Genomic DNA, 21,935 nt, shown 5'->3' with positions numbered 1-21,935 from the left:
GTCCTTTTCAAGATATTTAAAAACTTTGATCGAGATGCAATCGTTTTGACCAAGATATAATCTTCCGTCTTCATCGACGCACAATCCCCATGGATCTTGTATATCGTCTCTATCATGCAGGATCAATGACAGAAACTCTCCACTCATGTCCAGCAGATGAACGCTAGGGTTGGAATCATGACGATTGCACACAATAACGTGCCCCAGAGAATCGTTACAGATTCCCGTAGGAAAAAAATCTGCGTGTGAGGGAAGGCCATTGTAGGAAAATTTTAGTTTTCCATTCTTGTCAACCGCTTTAACGAGAAAAGTATCTATATCTGTTGTCCATATGTCACTATTGATATTTTCTGACAGATACATAGGAGACACATACAGTCTTTTTTCTTCAAAATATTCCAATTCAGATATTAGTCCACCATCCCGTGTGTATCTTGCCAATTTTGTTCGAGAACCCTTTTCAATCAGTATATAAATTCCGAGCAGTATATCTCCATTCAATTTAGAAGAATATATACTTAAAACGGTCCAATCCGGAGCTATCAAGGTTTCTTCCTCTCCATTTGACTTACATCGAAGGATCTTGTTATTTCTAATGAGGAGACAATTTCCACTTTGATCTATTGTGTGTGATGCACTCGACCAAATATCGTCAATTCTTGATTTATGCAACACACGACCACTATGGTCAATCTTGAAAACATTCTTCCTATTGCTTAGCCAAACAAAAGTGGCTGTTACGTGAGAAATGTGGTTTACATTATAAACATTTGAAATGGAAATGCTGGAACATTCATGCAGTGATCGTAACAAACGCCAATCTGTATAACAAATGATAAACAAAATTTAGCAGTTCATAAATATAATTTTGACTATATGAAGTTTTTGATTGACCACAAATATCTCGTTTCAAATGTTTCTTACCTGTATCCTTGGAAAGTCCTCTTGGTTGACTCTGGAAGGTAAAAAAAGAACATGTTATAAGGTTTACGTGATTAAGATACATCAAACATGCAATTAAACATTAACGCATTAAATTATATTCAAAGTCAATTCTTTGAAAAGTAATCGAGTTGTTAAAAAAAAAAATATTTTAGAGGGAGTGAAATGTATGATTTGCTTTTGTATTTAACTGAAACATCGAAAAATGTAAGTAAACCGGGAAAACTTTTTGTACAGCGTATCAGAGGATAAATATTTGTCATTTAGTCAGCTTGAAATTAAATGGTGAGTAAATGACAGATCTAACCCGTCCAGTCAACCTTTATGTTCCTTTCAGTTACATGTAAATATATGGCAGAGTTCTATTCTGTTTGTGTTGTAAAAAGTAAAACAGCACCGAAATCGGTTATGTAATTATTCGTAAAAAAGACTGCTTAAATACAAATGATTTAATATTGTATAGTACATCATAATGCATCATAGTGTATATTACTGTGCGATATAAAACAAAAAAATATGTATTTTAAAAAAAAAATACAAACCTTCCAAAACCCGACGATAGATTTTACATCTACGGCATGTACGGGAGCACATTTAGAGCAATCAGTCTCCGTAGACATGTCCTTTTCTAGCATGATATTGCCCTCTGGTTGATTACTGTATGGTTTTCTTGTACACCTGTATCCAGTTTGAAAGGACTCCTCATTCGATGGAAAAGCTCGAGTAAGATCAAATAAAATCTGCTCAATTTTTTGCTTTATTTCAGAACACAATTGGCTGTCTAGTGTTCTTGGTTTTGTAGCGATTGCTTGAATCTCGATAGAGAAGGGATATTCTTCATGTCCTAGTCCATCATGGATGCCGATCAACATTCGATGATTCGTATTCTCACAAGAGAGTATTGTTGCAGTATGATACAGTACTTTCCTCTATTCTTCCATAATGTCATTCTCAGTTTGTTGATGCATGCAACAATAAGACGATGAAAAATATCAAATGGCAAAAATTCAAACACAAAGCAGAGCGTAGATGAAACAGTGCAGTTGTTTAGAACACTGTCGGTGTATTTTTGCTTGTTCATGCATGGTACGTACCAAAACTCTGGGCTCAGTTCTGCTAGCATATCAAGATGTTTCATATGGTAAAGAAGACTTTTCTTATGTTGAAAGAAATCACTTTTTCTCCACAAAGCATCTAATAGTTTGCTAGACAACAAACCACAGCTATTTAAATCTTCAAACTGTTTGAAGTTATATTCATTTTTTTCTTTGTTGTGTCTTTCGTCCATAATAATGTTTTTAAATGCATCAACAAACCACTGTACGTCTAGAATAATAACGTTTTCTATTTCTTTTCGGAACAGAATCACTCCGGTATCATGAAAAAACTTCAGTGCAGTTATCAGATCATGTCTGCTATTCCAAAGTTGGTTATCTTCCTTCTGAACATCATCTAGCAAATTTGAAAAAAGACAAGCTCTCGTGACTTCCTTTTTCTTCTTTAAAAAAGATTCAAGTTTGGTCCAAGCGATTGGGACATTTTCACCCCAGTGGTTCTGTTTTTTTAATGTTGAAGCTATGCATTCTTTTAATTTTTCGATGTTTTTGTTTGAATCTTTTTCTACAAAAAACACCCGCTCTTTATCAATATGATCCAGAAGTTTTGGGGTAAGACATCCGCAGATCTTTAAATAGTATGACAGAATTGCCTGTAAAAGGTAGAACAATTGAATGTAAATGTAATCTACAACTGAAAAAACAAAGTTCATTAGAAAACTTTATCTTGATGTATCAAACTAAAATAAGTCTGAGAAAGCGTGTGTAGAATACTAGTATGTAAATCAGAAAAAGAGTTTCCACATACCTCTCTTTTGGGGTCTTCTTTGACATTTTCTGAATGTGATGCAACTAAAATAACAGGTGCTGTTTTAGAACTATAGGTATGAATGGATCCAAGCCAATATCGCACATAATCTGAGAAGGACAAAAAGAATTCAAATTATTCCATTAATGTATAAAATTTTACGATGATTTATACCATGAAAGTTAAGAACAAAAAATGTAATCTTCGCAAAAAATGGAAACGGTGTTCATAATTTACAGTTCTAATTATGGTGGGAAAATAAATTTTTGCCACACAATAGTGGAAACAATGTTGTCTCAAGGTATTATAAAATTACTAAATTCCATGTTTTTATAATTTATGTTACAGCTTTAAAGGCCGGATCTGACCTAGTTGAATATCCACACGGACGGCAATTAAGCATATTAGGGAGAAGGCCACACCCCCAACTGATAAGACTACAGAGTGAAGCTATAAATAGATACCTGCATAGCACAGACACGTGTTGAAATAAAAGACAGCAGCACATGGTTTCACTATTAATATCATTCATTATTACAGAGCTAAGTGTATAGACCTTAGGGTTTATATATATTTTGAATAAAACAATCATCAAAAATCTCAATTTACCCTTTTGTAGAAATAAAATGGAATGGACCAGTTACAATGAATCATGTGAAGTTGAAATATTTTCACAGTGGGGAGGCACTCCCTGCATCCCGCCAAATGTCAATAAATCTATTAATCAGCTCATCTCCCGGGGTGGGCCCTCAGTGGGATCAAAATATTTGTGGATGCGGGGAAAATATGGTGATAGTTATTATGTTGTAATAGATTTCCATGTAAATATTTAATAACAACTTTGATGGACAGAAAATAAGAATTTAATGCTTATAAAAATGGCCACATACATGATGCCATGGTAAAGAAATCTCCTTTGGTACCCCATGCCCTAAAACTTTCCCTCCAATTCTGGCCATCATTCTTGTAACAAAATGGAGGAAAATGAGGACACAAGTATAATTACTTTGAGGGTGAACTCTGATGAAAGGGAATCAATAATTCATTTCATCAATTTTAATGAATGGGAGTTAGAAGAAATAATATGTGAAGAAAATACAACTGGGAATGAGGACATCAGTGCTGACGACTTTGAGAGGACATTCTGTATCCCGCAAAGTCAAAACTGTGATGAATGTGAACATTGTTTTTGCAAACCCTGCATAACAGACGGGGGAAACAGACAAATGTGGTGGCCTTCTGAACCAGCATTACCTGACAAAAGAAATACCTCGTTCCGAAAGGAAAAGTATAAGTTTTTCTGGACAATGCTTTTCCATAGAGGAGTTTTTCTTGATGAAAGATATAGAGAGAGAAAACTAAATGTTCTTCAGTTAGACCCTCGGTTTACCAATGTTGCAAGCCATCGTAGGGACATTCTACCAGAATGTGTTGTCAACTTGGTGCGAGTTTGGTTTCCCAACCCCAAAAATATCTATCCCATACATGGGACACCGTTGGCAGTGACTGTTATTTTTTTTTTAAATTAAAAACAATATAATTATATACATTATTTTATTTAAATCGGAAAATTTTGTTCAAAATTTCTTTATATTGGAATTTGTTTTTGTGAAAATTACATCTGCACTGGACTCTTATCTGGTCACTGAAAGGTCGTGTAAACTGTGCTAAGAGCAGTGGTCAGGAGATAACAGCCGGACTCGGCAGGATGCACATTCACTCTTACATGCAGTGTATGTGTTCTTTATTTATCAAATAAATGGATTTATTGGACTTAACTCTTTCTCTCTTTGCTGAGGTAGGATGATTAAGACAATATCTTATTAGCAACCATTTTGAATGCGTCTGTGGAGATTAGAGCTTCCGGTGTAATGTAAACAAACCTCTGCTGTCAATCAAAATGGGCAAATTTGAAAATCAGTGTCACTTCAAAATTTTATTGTTTAATTCTCCCTTATTACACACATTTGATGTAAATTATATGTATTTTCAAATGCAGAACACATAACTTTATATACACAACAACTATCTTAAAGTGGTAATTGGTGATATTTGTATAAATTTGAAAAAATATCCCCTGAAGTGAAGAGTGGCAAGAAAATTGAAATTTCCTCCATTTCCCCGATTGGCTGCTATTTATACCCCAGAACCGGCCTTTAACTAGCTTACGCTTATTATTTTGCCGGTTAAGTTTCAGCAATTTGTTTAATGAAATTTGTCGAACTTACAGAAAACTTACAAAGTTAAATTTGTACCTGCATACGTCCAGTTGCTGTAAATAAGATCTTTGTCATTGCAAGCCTGTGTTGCTAAGTCATCCAAGTCTTTTGACATGTCAACCACGAGGATATAAAACGCCCGCGGACTGAAGAAAATGTGATGGCATGCGTAATAAGCACTTTGTCCAGCAAAATCAAGAAGACTAATCATCTTTAAACTGTCTTCGTTTACGGTGGCCAAACAATTTTTAAAATCAACTTCTTCTTCTGACTTTCTATCAATCTCAATGGCGTCGTCACTACCCACTTCTATAGATGCCCTTGAATAGACACTAAGGCGGTCAGAAGGTAACACTGCTTCTTCGTTGACTATGTCTTTCCTTCCTTCGTCACGTATGTCAACTTTATTATCACTCATTAATAAAGTTACATGAATGCTCGTCTTTGGTTCAGCTGTTTTCTGTTGTTTTTTAAGCTCTATGTCGCTCAAAGAAACTGTTTGCGTTTCTGCCGACATCCCAGGGGAAGTTTTACCTTGTTGGACAAGTGTCGTTGGAGTTAGACATAAGCATCCTTTGTCCTTATCTTGTTCTTTACAAGCTTGAATGCATGAAAATGGAGTATATATATATATATATATTCAATAAATCCTTTTTTTTTGGTATCGGGGATGAATAAACACAGTCAAAGAATAAGTCCAATGCTCAAACAACTTTTATCTATAGCGTTCTCGCCCTACCGAGCTCTTCAGTAGATTTAAACCTACTAGTTTAAATCCACTGAAGAGCCCGGTAGGTCGAAAGCGCTATAGATAAAAGTTGTTTGAGCATTGGACTTATTCTTTGACTGTGTCTATATATATATATATATATATATATATATATATATATATATATATATATATATATATATATATATATATATATATATATAAAAGTGGAAACATATCATTTGAATTTTCTAGACAGCTCCTTTGGCTAAATGGGTATTAGTGGAGAATTAATTATAAATTATAATATATTGTTTTTATTCTTTAAATATATTATTTTATAAATGAAAACAATATATTATATATTGTTTTTATTCTTTAGATAATGTTATATATTCTTGAATCTGTTATCATAAAAGGTCAAACTTAAGTCAAGACTCAATGCTCTTACTCAAATACGCGATGTCGTCCAGTTTTGCTTTCTTTCTGATTTTATTATGCTTCCATCGATTTTTTACTCAGAAATGGTATCTTGTAAACCTCCACTACTTTTAGCACATTGCTGACGTTCCGGAACCATTTTATGGCACAAAACAGGCTAAAAAATCTCGCTATATTTGCTTGCATTTACAATCTTTTCGAAATTTAAAGTATTTTGTTCATAAAAACAGGATTTATATTAAAAAGATTTTTCTAATTTATTTTTATAATTAAATATTGGTGCCTCTTTCCAATCTCATGGTCTATGAAGTGGACAAGACTGAAAAAGCTCGTGTAATAATCATAATAAATCTAAGAGAAAAGAATCTTTAAAAATCCAACCGATTTATATTATTTCCTACTTTCTTGTAAATCTCACAGAAAAATGTGTAGCCCACGAATTGACTAAGTAGTTTTGGAGATCCGGAGATGTCAAAAATAGATATAGTTAATAAACGGACAAATACCCAATACGCCAGAAGATTTAAGGTGGAAGGCTACATCGTCACAACATGTCTGACTTCCGTTCGAAACGCCATTGTGTTCCGGATTGATAACATTATGTCGTGGTACAAAATAGCTATGCACCGTTTAATTGAACTCTTCCAACTAAGGAGATGAGATTGGAATGACATCACCAAAACGCTTAGAAAATATGTCAATTTTCTTCCTGTTTAAAGCTTTTAACTAACATTGATTATCAGCTGTTTTGTACGGAAAACGTGGAATCTAAATAATATACCGTTTCCCTGCTCTGCTGCTATTGGCAATACATTTTTGTCATGTCATCTGCAACAGACGATCATACATATGTGGCGGATTATCGATATTGGTAAGCAGATGTCAAATTTTCATTTAAACTATATATGCCTATGATGAATATAAAACGAAAGTACCGTAGTACGATCTCTTGAATTGATCCTAACTTCCCAAATTAAAAAAAAACATTTGCAGTAAAAGACGTTCACTGAAACTTTGACATTAAACTAATGTATTTTGATTAAAATAGATAAAGCTAGGTAGCAATAGCAGTGGAAGCCCGGATTTGCAAGCCAAAGAAAGACAGAATTCTGAAAAGGAGCATGTTTTTCATTTCCACACATGCATGTGTATCACTATGGACATCTAATGTATGTATCAATATGCGTATGGTTGTTGTTTATAATTGCTATTGTATATTTATAATATAATTAACTACTAGTATTTTGTTCTGAAGAGTTAAATATATATAATGCATTCATCAATAATATAATTTTTTAGCTTCAAACATTATCATAAGCACTACTTATCTTATATCTACATATTTAGCGTAGACTTGTTCCTTTTTTAATTTTTCTTCGTGATTTTTATTAATTAAAAAATTGATTCCAAGATATTTGAGACCATGTAAAATAAAGAAAGACAACTCTTAAACAGGATCTTTCATACCAAGATTTTTGCAATAATTAAGTATTTCCTTTAATTTTTCAATTTCATTCAATTTCTTTTCTTCATCCCATTCACCAACGAATATTGTTTATATTTTCAGGTTTTTGTGGGATTTTTTCCAGCAGTTTACCTTAAAAGAATTTTTTCATATTTTAGTTTCATATTTATGTGGATTCCAATAAAAATCATACAAACTTCATTCATGATTTTTTTGTTTTTCATTTCTAAACTTAATAACATTTCACTTTCATAAGAATTTTAAAACAGAAATGTTTAAAAATTTGATAAATAAGGGGTTATCTGGAACCAGACTGATATTTTAAAAATTCTCTAGGAAATAGTGTATTGTATTTTGTGGTCTATTATTGTTGAATACTGTGCCTAGTATTGGTAACAAATGCATGCAACAAAAATCTCCTACACTTATTTGGTGTAGAGATCCACCTTAAAGTTTAATTTACCTATAATGGTTGACTCATTTGCATGCAGCTTGAAGACATGGGAATGTATTTCTATTCCACTTGTTGACTCTGTACTAAGATCTTTTTCTCCTTTTAGTTTCTTTACAAGAGTTGTTTTTCCTGCTTCAGCACATCCTATTACCATTACTCTTCCAGTATAAACAGATATTTGTCCAGCTTTCATGCTATCTACAAATCGTCTCCTATTGTCCTTTGACCATGACAGAATTTCAGGAGGAATATTTACTGCAAATGAAAAATCTCAAGATCATTTGGAATAGGGATGACCGACAGATTTATCCTTAAAAAATGTTTATTTAAAAATTAGAGGGTATTAAAAATGTTACATTGTAACGATGCTTAATATTTAATCAAATAATTGGTGTATTTTTAAAAAATATATTTTATGATTTAAATGCGCTTGGTCACAACCTTAGTTAAAATTTATTTTGCCCTGTTAAATGTTTACAATGCTTCCGTAAATCATTTTTATTAGTCAACCAAACTTTGAGAGTCAGTCGTCGAGATACGAAGCTCACAATTTTTGTTTTGCATTGTAAACAATGAAAATAATGAAAATAGATAAATAATACTTTACAAATATCGTGACATTGTCATATAAGGTATAATACTTATGAACTTGACTGTTCCGCTAAAAACCAGAGAATTGAGATTAAACATTTAACTGAATCACTTATTCACAAAAGTTGTAATACACAGAAAAAATTATACTTACATTTTGTGGCTATCTGAGAAAATTTACTTGAAACATTCGACAACTCTCCCAAAAGATAATCAAGCTTTAATCTGCAAATTTCGGTGTCAATGGTTTCTGATAGATGAAAAATGTAGGTTTTAACAATAAATTAAAGGCATTAAACTTAAATAGATTTATCCAAATATTTTTTTCAGTTTGTTGAAGACATACCATCAAGCAAACGGTTGTTTTCTCCCTTCATATTATCTGAAATACAGTTCATCCCTATAAAAATCTTATCAACATAAACTCATTGGAATAAATATATATCATATTGAACACACGTGTGTTTGTGTGTGTGCGTGTGCATGTGTGTGTGTGTTGGGGGGGATTTGGTGAAATTAAGACTATAATAAATTTGTTTACAAAGAGACGATTTTTCTACTGATATGCAATGTTCGATTAGAATAAAATAAATCATAAAATGTTGTTGTTATAAATACTATATATTTAATGACAATAATAATTCAATAGGCCAAAAAAGATCTTTCAGTTTAAAAAAAAAAAACAAGTAGAAAATTGGTTGAAAGATCGAGCAGAACTAAGTATTTTTTACCTCTCGGAAAATGCAGATTTCCACTTCTCTGTTTCAATAATACACAGACCAGAATTACAACTATTACAAGAAATACCGCAATTGTGGGTAAAACAATATTTAAGGCAGCCGAGTTTTCTTCTCTTTCACTCGCTTCAGTAGTTGATAAAGCAGAAGTTTCATTAAATAAAACTGTCTTAATAGATGATATATCAGTTGAAAAACTGAAAATCAAAAATATATTGATATTAATATAAATGTACAAATTCTCATATTTTTCTTTTATTTCAAATTTATGATATCTTTTTTATTAAAATTTACAAAAAATGAATATCAACTAAAATGTCATTATGTCGTTAGACAATTAAACGTTAACGTTGGTAAAATAAACTAACATAAGTACTATTCAGACACTAGACAGTTTATATTTTAAATGTCCATTGTACAATATAAAAATAATTGACATTTATAGCAGAAAAATGTAAAAGTATATTCACATTGTAGTTAACTGGCAAGAAGATTCAGCAACGTAGCAGTGTCGAACGGGATCAATAGCTGTACAGTATGGAACTGTTATCAGAAAACAAGGACAGATTTTCAATTAAATGAAGACAAATTTATAAAGTGTTATATATATATATATATATATATATATATATATATATATATATATATATATATATATATATATATATATATACTTTACTTTATGTATACAAAAACTACACTTTATAACACCAAAATCAATTTTTAAGATAACATTTGTTAGATTTACATAGATATGTTTCATCACTGAAGTAGCTGGCGTTTGGACATCCTTCATCAAACGTCTCACAGTTGTAACCATTTAGGTAATTTATTTCTTGTACATAAACCATGCACCTTCCTATAGATAAAAATGGATGTGCTCTTTTAAGATATTCAGCTTTCACATTAATATGCATATTAGAGAAATCAAACTTCACATGATTATTTGTGAGTTGATATTTATAACAGTTTGTCATTGGTGCAGAAGGAAACTTACAGGCGTGACAAACTGAAGTGTTTTAGCTAAATTATTAATGTGTAGAGACATTTTTTATCAATAAAATTCGCTATGACTCTTGATAATTCTTTTTTCCCCTTTTTTGGGAGGGAGGTCATGCATTTAGATGAGTTTTTTCTTCTCATAAGGGTAATGTTAAGAAATCAAATGATTGATATAGCCAATGATTAGTTTGATATGTCCTATCCATTATGTTTATCTTTACCACTGACAACGCGAGGTCTGGTTTGGTTATAACAGAACTCAAGCAAGGTAGATAAGTTGTGGACAGGTAGACAGTGGTATCTGTTTACAGGATTTCGAATGTCATCTAAGCAGTTAAGTCGTCTGGAAGCCTCCTGCCATTCCGTTCTGTTTCGTGGACAGACATCAACCCTGTTTGCACCTTCTGTTGTTATGCTCTTCTATTTAAAGAAATTTCAAATAGGTATCTTTGTTTGAATTTAATAAAATAAACAATGCAAATAGTATACATGTATCAAATCGGTATAGAATATAAATGAATCAAAATCATTTGACCGTTGTTTTGTTTTCATATATTGATCAAAACAAAAACAATGTATAAAATTTTGTTTAAACATTCTGAAAAGCAATTATCCTTTCCTGCATGTTTACTAAGCGAATTATCAGCGAATTCAGAAATTATACTCTAACGATCCATTAAATAAAATTTTGATGTAACATTCCACCTCAAGTTCAAAGCAGAATTAAATGAAAATTTCTTTTTCGGAGCACATCTTCTCTTCCGTTGGTCTTATCTGGATCATACTTTAACCACAGAGTGCATATGGTTAAGATAAAGTTTGAAGGTCAAGGGTCAAGGTCGTATCGGACTACGCAAAATTCTTTTTTCAGAGCATATACTTTCTTCCCTTACCCATATATGGCTTATGCTTCACATAAACAGGGTTTTTTTGGTTAGTGGCGTGTATACGTACTAACTTTGAACCAAGTCAATGTGAAGGTCATAACGGTAGCAGAGTTACTAGGACCCAAGACGGTATGTCTGGGTTTTTTTCATCGAAAATAATAAACTTACAAACATGAATTCAATGTATTTGTTTTGCATGCATGATAAATTCCATTGTCATTAAAAAAATATACCAAAAATATCCTAAAGAAATATATTCATCATCTGAATCTCTAGTTAAGAATAAGCGTTACTAACAGCCATGCTGTACATTTGTCGTGATGATTTTCTACAGGAATGATTACAGAAATAACTTGTGTTTGGGTAGAAAGTTGCTTCAGGGATCTTATTCTTAATGATATATCGGTAAATTTGTTGCTATTTGAAGAATATCAGTGATAAAAGATTTTTGTTTAAATATTCAAACATGGTATAATTCCAATGATGATAGACAACAAACCTATTTTCAAATATGAATACTATAATGCATACCCTTCACTGTTCTAGTCACGAATTGCATAATGGCAAATCTTACATACCCAAGTTTATGTAATTAATTTACTTCAAATTTAACAAAAATTATTTGCTTAACACTGCTAAAGACCTGTGATATTTAACTATATGCATGGGGTTGAGATACATAATTATAAAGTATATTAAAAACAACAGGTTCTAAACATATTAAAATTGTTGCCTAAACATCTTGGGGCCTAAACATCTTGGGGCCTGAACATTTTTGCTAAGGCCTAAACATCTTGGGGCCTAAACATTTAGGGGCCTAAACGTCTGTAATTCGTCATAGCAAATCTCTTGATAATTAGCTTAAGACCATGAATTACCGGTATTTCCCATTTGCTTAATCCTGCTCAATTGAACAAACATGCCTATATGTAAGTGGTAATGAAATTGAATTAAAAGTCCTATGTCAGAATGAAAAGTTATAGTTCACGGGCAAAGCAATATTTTTTGAAAAGCTATTTCTCCTTTTGTTCCTATTTTATGCGGAGCCCTTTAAAGTGGTCACCATCTTAATGATGTCTAGCTATTATAATAATTGGTCTTTGATGAAAAATAGAAGTCTTTCTTTCGAAGCATATTCAGGAAATGACAATTTTTTTTTTATATCTAATGTGACCGCGAGAAATAAAAACATATGGCCAAACGTAAAACAACTTTTCTTAAATAAAGTCACAAATAAATTGGGCCATCGGCAAATAATCTCCTACATGTACCAATGAAATAAATGTTTAACCACTTACAAACGGGAGGATATGTTCGATTTAAAGTGGTTAATTATTTCACTTTATCACCATTAAAACTGGGAGACCTCTAGTGGCGAGTAAAAACATTCAAAGTAAATGTCTCCCGTTTGCTTTGTTCCTCTCTTGTTGTTAAGGGGGAAATGACAGAACCGATACACCGTATTCGGTCTTTTTTGCATTCTGGTCATTAATGTGAAATATTTGCTAATGTAGTCTCATTTGAGACACAAGGACTTGATGTAAATCAATACAAACGCAGTGTTTTTACTATTTTTAGTTCATCAATGAAACATTATATTGGAAGATAGTGTACATTTCCTTTCAATATCAGTGTCGTCTGAAATCCACGTAATTAAAATTTTATAAAAGAAGGACTTATTGACTGCATTTTAGAAGAAGTACAAATATTTACCAAGATTGTCAGGTCTTTTCTTTAGCTATATATCATTTTCAGCATATACATATAGCGTACGCTACGATTATTTTTATACTAAAACATACGGGTTTTTTTTTTTAATTCTTACCGTTCCGGCAAAATGGCAGAGGACAATTCCGGTAATTAAGCTTTTAACAAATGTATAACACGACAAATTTTGCTCCAGACTATTACATAACGCCGCCATTTTAAATTGTTTAATTTTAGGTCTGCGTTGTGACAAATCAATATGGGAAGCAGAAAGGGCAATAGTTGTAAGAGAAACTAAATCAATCACGTTTCGTTCAAATCAATTTACAGTACTATCCTTTCAGATTAAGTTTAGTGTAAGTTCTTTATTTGATAAATTATCTTTCAGAAGTCATAACAACAAATTTTACTTTTTAACTAAACATTTGTGAGAAGACAATACTCAGTCTGGGTTGATGCAAGATATATATAAACTTTCAAAGCATGCCGATGTTTAAAAACAATCTCACATTTGAACTTCTTTGACAAATATAAACTTTTGTGTGAACTTAAAAAAAACTGCATTAAAATTTCAAATATGATATTTTGGCCCATAAACTATTATTAAATAAAATAAAACTCCAAATAATTTTATAAGCGTTAAAATTTAAAATTGTCTGATATCTTGATACAGAGGAAAACATAGCCTACAAATGGCAATGGCCACCAGTTCTCTAAATTATGCTAGTCTTAAAGTAATATTTTGCACTTGTCCATTAGGTTTAGTTTCGGAATTATTTTCGATTATCGTGAGGTGATAAAATACGGCCGGAGTGATCAAATGAAGTCAGAAGAGCTTTATCATGTTTATGATAGATTTGATCACGCTAGGTCATATCATTTGATCACCTCATAATATTCTAAGGATGATTCCATATAACATATTTATAAATTTTTCAGCAATTGTACGATTGAATATTAGAAATAATCATTGATGAAATTTATTGAACTACACATTACAAAACCGATTTTGTAGTGTTATCACAGACGAAGGCAATGGGTACTACAAATATGTGCCAAAAAATCAACCAAAAATAAAATAAAATTCTGTAGGAAACAATTTTCAAACGGGATATGTACAAAAATCCTAGCTTCATGTCTGTACGTATAGCACCCGGTTTAAAAAAAATTCGGACGGATGAACTGCGAGCTAGTGTACCTCCTACAGTAAAAGAAAAACACCTTGCAATTTACGGTGCACAAAAAAATTGCTTTCGTTTTAGACTGATTAATCTTATTTCCGAACACATTCTGTGAAATATTTGATTTCAAAAAATCAAGCCGAATGAATTGACTATTCAAATAAAATTTTTATTTGCTTTTTAATGGTTAATGTGAAATAGTATTCTTTAACAAAACTGTCCTCAGCCTCACCGCTAATATTACATAAAGGTGATTAGACAATAATTCATTTACATGTACAGGTATATATACGCATATCGATCTCTGTTTTTCAGCGTGATTGGGCAAAACGCGTAACATTGTCGTCTTAATTTTATATACGGCAGGTAGCAAGCTATGAATGCCATGTTCCGTACGTATTAAAAAATTGCCTCGACAAATCAAATAAAAAATTGATAGGTTTCTTTTAGATGGTTTACGAAACTATTCAAAATAAATTATTCTGACGTCTAGGAATACTTTCTCCCTTCCTTAATAGTTGCAAAATTCTTATTTATTCTTCATTGAGCACTCTTCTGTACACAACTCTTTTGCATGATGTTGCTGGTTTTACAATTAAAAATGAGCATACAATTTGTACCTAAGATCGTTCCTCACGTAAAAATTCGTTTAATGTTCGTTTAATATTCCTTTGTATCGCAAAGTGATGCATTCCATGTCACTCATTAAGTTTTTACATGAAATTATGATTTTTGCTTTTTTCGTCTTCCATAAATCTGCACTTAACTTCAAGTGGTCTCTGATAATGTTAATGTGCGTCACGTGAAAATTACATAATGGTTTTATTATTTTTCAACCACTTATCTTCCAACTTATGTATTTTTTATCAGCCACATTTGATTAAAAATAAAACTAACAAGTATTTCTGCATTCTCGTTGTGGAGAACAGTATGGAAATTCATTACATAATGACTTTTTTACGCAATTTTTTTTTTATATCTAATTCAAATACTAGTAAATCTTAATTAGACAGTTCATCACAAATACAAATTTGTGATAATGTCATTGTGATAAAAAAAAAAGTGCATTTTTTTCTAATTTCCCCAAGTTCTCGTCTCTTTAGACTCACTTGGAACACTTGGTATCATATTTTCTTAATATTCGAACATTGTTTATTGGATTGACATCATTCTGCGTTACATTTTTGACTTAAACAAGTCAGCAAATAATTCCTGGCTCTGTTCACCTACATGTAAATTAAGTATTACTTTCTATGGTATTGTAAAATATTTACAAAACACAATAAATCCTTGCTGTTTTCAGAATTCAAGAAGACATTTGACCCAGTCATATTATATTTTGGCACATCAACAGTTATAGTTAGATTCCAGACATTCGCAACTCTTTGTGTCTTTCCAACAGAGCTCGGTAAAACATCTCGAACATACATTATCTCACTAGAGGTCGTGCTACTCCAGCTTCCCTTGCAACTCTGTCAACACCGGAAAAATAGGCTGTCACATGATCAAAACAAGCATGGCGAGCACATGGCATTGTTGATGCGTTTCTCCAGTACAATCAGCTTGAAGGGAGTATATTAACGGACAAATACTTTGCGGGCAAGTTTAAAATTATCAAAGGGAATGGCTTTCATTTGCTTTGTGCAAAATCTACGATGAATTGGGAGCAAGCTTTAAAATTTTCAAAGATTTGTCAAACTTGCTTTCTTAAGCTTATAAGCTAACTTATTTGGGTATATCATTGAATTTAATGAAGTCTAATTCACATCTCAACAGATCGTGAAAAGGTTTTATTCATATCAAGTTTTATAAAAAAAAAAAAAAAAAAAAAAAAGGGGGGGGGGGTTATCATGGCTGCCCCTGTAATACATTTGAAGTGTTTTTCCGAGCTCTCGCGATTAAGACCCGAGGAGTTGCAATAATTGAGATTCCAGTTATACAATGTACATCATTACAAGATTTTCTTTCTAACACTTATACCTATATCATTGTTATAAACAATTTAAATCGATGTAAGGGGAAACATGTAATTACCCCAATATTTTACCTAACTTCGCATCAGTATATGTCAAGTATTAACTAATACAAAGTCTAAAATCGGTATTTCGCTAAATATAATAATTATTATATGTTTGAGGAAGGGTTTTTAAATATAAAACTTATCTATGTTAGTTTGCTTCGTCCGTCTAATGTTTTTAACCGTCTAATTCGTCCATCTTCTTTTGGTGTCACCAAGTCCTGTGTGGGATGTACCTTTACAAGTACGATTGAAAAAGTATTATTCATACATGTATAAAACCAATGTACCTATGCAAACCCATGGAAAATAAATTGAATTGACTTTATCTGAATTTGTCAAATTTCTTTACTTTCCAGGTAAAAACATTCTTACAACAACATGTACGTCGTATTTCTACAGAAATTTAAATTGCATAACTTGTATGTCTATACCCTGTGGGGAGCCCCTGAAGGGAACGCTTACCTGTCATTAGACGAGAATGTAAACAATTTAGAAGCAGACACTGCATAAACAGATTTAATTGGGTCACCGTTAAACACGTCTCCGGTCAGAAGATTAAGGTGAACTAGAGGTAAGCTTTCTACCTTAGCTCAAACAATTGTATTATACCGTGATTCTGGTTTTTTACCTTTCCCCTTTAGAAAAAGATCTTCCGATAACAATACTATGGCGCATATTGAAAGTAGCTACATTGTTCCTACAATACATGTACTTATAAACTTCGATTTATTATTGTCCGTACGCATGCTTTACACAAGTACTTGCTATACTATTGTTTAACATGGTAAATAATTTCAAAAAAAGAATGCTAAAACAGATTCTGCTCAACAAGTCTACACGAGTCGTCAGTAAAAATATACCGTATTTAAACGATTAAGTTTATGTAACATTTTGGAATGTTATGATCATGATTTTGCTGGTGTCAGAGAATACCTGCAAGGCATTTCATGATTGTATCAACCTATTGTAAATCAAGGCTTTACTTTTCTCGCAGACACCCCATTATCTGTACCCGCAGTTTATGTTACGGAGGAGGAGACCTGTCATAACCACTATTTTTGGATCAATATGTGCCCTTGCTGTTTTTCTATCATTTAAACATTACTTTGGAGACGACGTCAAAGAAAATAAAGGTAAAAAATTAGTAATAAGAAAGAGGAGGGACCATATAGACCTGGCGATTCATGACTCATTCTTTGTACACCAGTTTGATCAAATACCGGACAGGGAGCACGAAAAAGATGATTTTGCTCAACATGATTTCGTAAACATCTTCCCACAGCGAAGTCGACCAGAGGCGCCATGTGTCCCTTTCCAAACTTGGAGAGGGACAATCAACATTTGCACCCATGACCCTAAAGAAGACAAAATGATCTCTGCATTTGTTCACTCATTTGCAACATGGGAACAAAATTTTCTGAATGCGACTGGAGACGTTCTAACCAGGTACCCGGATATGACGTTTGTTGATCTGGGCTGCAATATAGGAGCATACACGCTGTTTGCTGCCAGTCTGGGAAACCGGGTCGTCTCCGTGGACGCTTTTGATGGAAATCTCGCCTTGTTAGCGGAGTCCCTGAGACTTGATTCCTTGGAAAGTAACGTGACGCTCGTCCACAACGCTATTTCCGACAAGCACGAAAACGTCACATTAGAATTAAACACACACAACGTCGGCGGGTCTTACGTGAAATCACTTAAAGACATCGGACCTCCTCCTCAAAATGTGGTCGGGTCTATAGTAATGGATGATTTAATTCCTCTCATTAAATCCAGGGACGTTTTTGTGAAGATGGACATAGAGGGTACAGAGCTTAGGGCGCTTCAAGCTGCCAAACAATTCCTGCAAGTTCTCAATGTCAAGTTCATTTTAATGGAGTGGGTTTTACACAAGAACAACCCAAGTGCGTTGGAAATCATTAAGATTATGACGAACAATGGCTTTTTACCATTTTGGGACCATCAACAGTTACTTCCATTGAGGGTTAACAGCTATGTTTATTGGCCAGAAAATGTGTTTTGGATTAAGCGGTGATTTTAAGCGGTGCCATAGTTGTTTATCACATTCGTTTTAATCATAATTGAAGAAAAATACATGCATGTACATACATGTTCAAAAATATATGCTAAGTTTTATATTTTGTACACAGAAACAGTTTGTTGACTTTATTATTCATTGTTGGTGTTATCTCAATTACTTTTGTATTTAAATTGATATTGGAGAACCAGATGATTTGATATAAATGTTTTATTTTTAAGGATAACTATGTAATAATGATACATGTAAATAAATAATACAAATGTATTTTAACCGAGATGGATAACATGCCTATTTACTTTTGAATAAATATTTCAATCTTTTATATACATATTTTATATTTTACAATGAACTGGTTTGATTTTTTACAAATTAAACAAGAAATTATTTTATTGTGAGTTTGAGTCTTAATCATGAATATACGTCATTAATCATATTATAGTAAGTGATACATGGCAATATAATTAATATTGCAGAGGTCTAGAGAGAGAGAGAGAGAGTTATTAATAAACTTTTGGATTGAGAGAAACTTATATGGCAGACGTACATATATTAATTGCGAACTCATTAAATAGGCGTTTATACTATATAGCATTATTTTTGTCTAGAAGTTCCGACCAGCCCTAAGCGTAGCCTTTCTTACTTCCGCTAATAGTATGCATAACGTTACCAGCAGGAATGTGCAGTACTTGAGATGAAAAGGAAGTTGCAGTAGATGTATTAAAGGATTGATTAAAATATACATGTAGATAAGGAGGACACGCGTCTTTATAAAGTGCATCATACGTGATGGTTACTAAGGGGAAGGGGATTTCTTATTGTCACGTACACCCCACATGTACTTATACACATACTAATACACAAAAACGTACTTACAAACATCACATGAACTCCATCTTATATTATATGCAACTTACCATAACTTGCGTTAAGTTATCACACACAAATCAAAAATGTATTACTACTAGTACTTGTTTTCTGCATGGTTAAATTATGCCCAATATTCAACTAAACTACGATACAATTTTATAAACAACCCCCTTCCCACGATTTTTTTTTCATTTGGTAACCCTGGATTGTTGTCAATAGAATATTCATGCATCTGTGTTTATTGAAGGTAACATGATATATTTTCATGAACATGTAGTGTGCATTTATAATGCTAAATGTTATGGATGGAGCGAGTATTCAAAAAGAAAAAAGAATTGTACCAGAGAACCGTGAAATTTGAACATAGCTTCTAATGCTCAGAATATTAATTCTAATACTCTCTCTCTCTCTCTCTCTCTCTCTCTCTCTCTCTCTCTCTCTCTCTCTGACTTAAATCATTAGCTGTAATACCTTACAACTAACAACTATTATTTACTTCTCCTATCAATCAATACTATTTTCAACGACATGATGAATGTTTGTACAGTGAATTTATTTTTACATACATATTGCCTTTTTTGTTGATACATATTTAGATATAGCATGAAATAAGAGGTTTTAAAATAGCAACATAAATGTTTACGCATTTCTCTGTCGCAGACGATAAAGAGATTTAGTTACACGTCATCACACGATGACTCTTTGCAACATGACGATAACTAAGAATATTCTACATCCTCCCCTCTTCAGGTTTCACAATACAAACTCCACTTATTCAGTGCATCTCATCTGCACATCTACATGTGTAAGCTGTAAACAACTCCCAGTTTTATTTTTGTCGAGGGTTTGTTGACAATATTTTTCAATCTTGCGTACGTTTCCGGGTGTCGTATGACAGGTGCATCACACAGCTATATGTATAAAAGCGGGATCACAAAGCAAGGCGTTCCACAACAAAGACGAAATGGCAGAGAAAACAGCAATCCTATTGTGGCTGATAGTTTACGTGATGTCCACTTTTGTACTGGTCACAGTGGAAGCAGTGTATAAGCTTTACTCAATAAGTAAGCTTCATTATTTTTTTATTATTTTTTTTTATTAATTTTTAACCGATATTTGTCAACAAAACATTTTTGCAGTTGTTGTGAATTTTGTGTTACAATGCCTTTGTGTTTTTGTTTTGTTCTCTTAATTATTTTTAGAACTTTTTTTATTTACAAAACATATTCCAAAGAAAATGCATATAGGTTTTCATTTAATGATATTTTTTATTTTTTTTCTTTAAAGTATGACTAAATTATGCAAATTGTTGTTTCTCTTTCAGTTTCTCCTCGGCGTAATATGGAAGCCGACGATGATGTCGATAATGACTACAGAAAATACTATGCTACTTGATGCCATGCATGCCATGATACCACACCCTCAAAACATACAAGATCGAGACGCTCCTGACCCGAACCCGGATAAGGGGTCTACATGTACATGTGCTCAAAGGGTCACTTCATCTCCGACCGTTTCATCGTGCATATTTCGAGAACATGACATCGTGTCGGGTTTTTTTTACAATCAAGCTGATGTGATTTCTGAGGCAATGAAAGAGCCGTGCATATCAGAGAAGAAAAACCTGACAAACAAAAGTAGTGTGAATGCACTGATACTTTAGCAAAGATGTGAGTGAAAGAAGTGAAAAAGAAAACTGAATTCATCATTCTTTCTACTGTACACTTACTGCAGGACTAATTGCAGGAAATTGTCACCTATGGTTTCAGATTCAATATTTTATTTGATTTTTTATGAAGGAAAGGGGGAAAAAATGCTTTTACTCAAAATGTTGAATACATGTATGTGTTGTTTGCATCCATTGTTCTAAAGACATGCATACTTCCTTATGCCAGATTTTTAAAATTATTTTTAAAGATTCAGCTGACTTATTTCCAGATGCGTTCATCAAACTCAAATAAATGAAGAAAATAGAGCGTATGTGTACAATGTCTTGTTGTTTTTTAGATTAGTATAAATAAAGTGCTTTATGACAGCAGCAGCTGTATTTGATAGTTAAATACAGCTTTTAAGTCCGAAATTACCGACGTTTTCCTGATTATTTTTTTAACGATTTCGATACAATGTGCTTTACATTTCCTGGCCAGTAAAATATCAAAATTGTTAAAAGAAAGCCAGAACGACGTCAGATGTTTTGGACTTACAACTGTGCAGCATCCCATTTGGATCTATATAATGTGAAGTGCATAATTTTACATAACATCTTTCCCCTTCCTGTTTATATCGGTTTCCCGCAACATTATGATAGAGATTATTATTGTCACATAGGGATACGTATTACAGCATCAAATACAATAAATGTGTCAATTACACTGAGTTACGTACACCGTAGTATAAATGTTCGTCCCAACACTAAAAACTGTTACATTTACAAGAAATAGTATACACATCGCTGAAACTTACTGAAAACAGTAATTACTATGGTGTACTATCTTTTTGTACATCTACATATTTTATACAGAAAATCATTCTTTGAGTATTATGAGGTGATAAGTTTGGTCGGGCGTGATCAAATCCAATAAAGCCCGAAGGGCTTTATGATAGATTTGATCACGCCCCGACTGAAATCATCATGCACCTCGTAATATTCAAAGAATGATTCATTATTACTTATTTTTATATAATTTTAAACCATCGTACGATTAAATATTTTTAAAATATAAATAAGCAAACCCCGCTGGCGCCAGACAAAGATACTGGAAAATGTAAGTATCATATATATACTTTATGCGAATAAATCTGCACGATA

The 21,935-nt window shown here is 32.6% G+C and overlaps 1 protein-coding gene, 2 long non-coding RNA genes and 1 pseudogene across 3 annotated transcripts; 3 read left to right on the top strand and 1 right to left on the bottom strand.

Annotated features, from left to right (window-relative positions):
• LOC128165985 (uncharacterized) lies at nt 1-13,280 on the bottom strand (annotated as a pseudogene).
• Nucleotides 6,707-8,095, top strand: LOC128167549 (uncharacterized). Its single transcript, XR_008241245.1, has 3 exons — nt 6,707-7,045; nt 7,223-7,343; nt 7,742-8,095. It is a non-coding gene; the product is annotated as an uncharacterized LOC128167549 (long non-coding RNA).
• Nucleotides 13,281-16,633: 3,353 nt separating the features above from the next.
• LOC128166303 (uncharacterized) lies at nt 16,634-18,648 on the top strand. The gene is made up of 2 exons (XM_052831395.1): nt 16,634-16,789; nt 17,213-18,648. The coding sequence occupies exon 2, from the start codon at nt 17,240-17,242 to the stop codon at nt 18,251-18,253; it is 1,014 nt and encodes a 337-aa protein (XP_052687355.1). The 5' UTR covers nt 16,634-16,789; nt 17,213-17,239; the 3' UTR covers nt 18,254-18,648.
• Nucleotides 18,649-19,723: 1,075 nt separating this feature from the next.
• On the top strand, nt 19,724-21,102 carry LOC128167022 (uncharacterized). The gene is made up of 2 exons (XR_008241206.1): nt 19,724-20,190; nt 20,451-21,102. It is a non-coding gene; the product is annotated as an uncharacterized LOC128167022 (long non-coding RNA).
• The last annotated feature ends 833 nt before the right edge of the window (nt 21,103-21,935 follow it).

The sequence above is a fragment of the Crassostrea angulata genome, chromosome 10 (assembly GCF_025612915.1).
Source record: "Crassostrea angulata isolate pt1a10 chromosome 10, ASM2561291v2, whole genome shotgun sequence".
Lineage (NCBI taxonomy): Eukaryota > Metazoa > Mollusca > Bivalvia > Ostreida > Ostreidae > Magallana > Magallana angulata.
The sequence above is the reverse complement of the archived record's forward strand: the minus strand, read 5'-3'. Positions and strand labels throughout refer to the sequence as shown.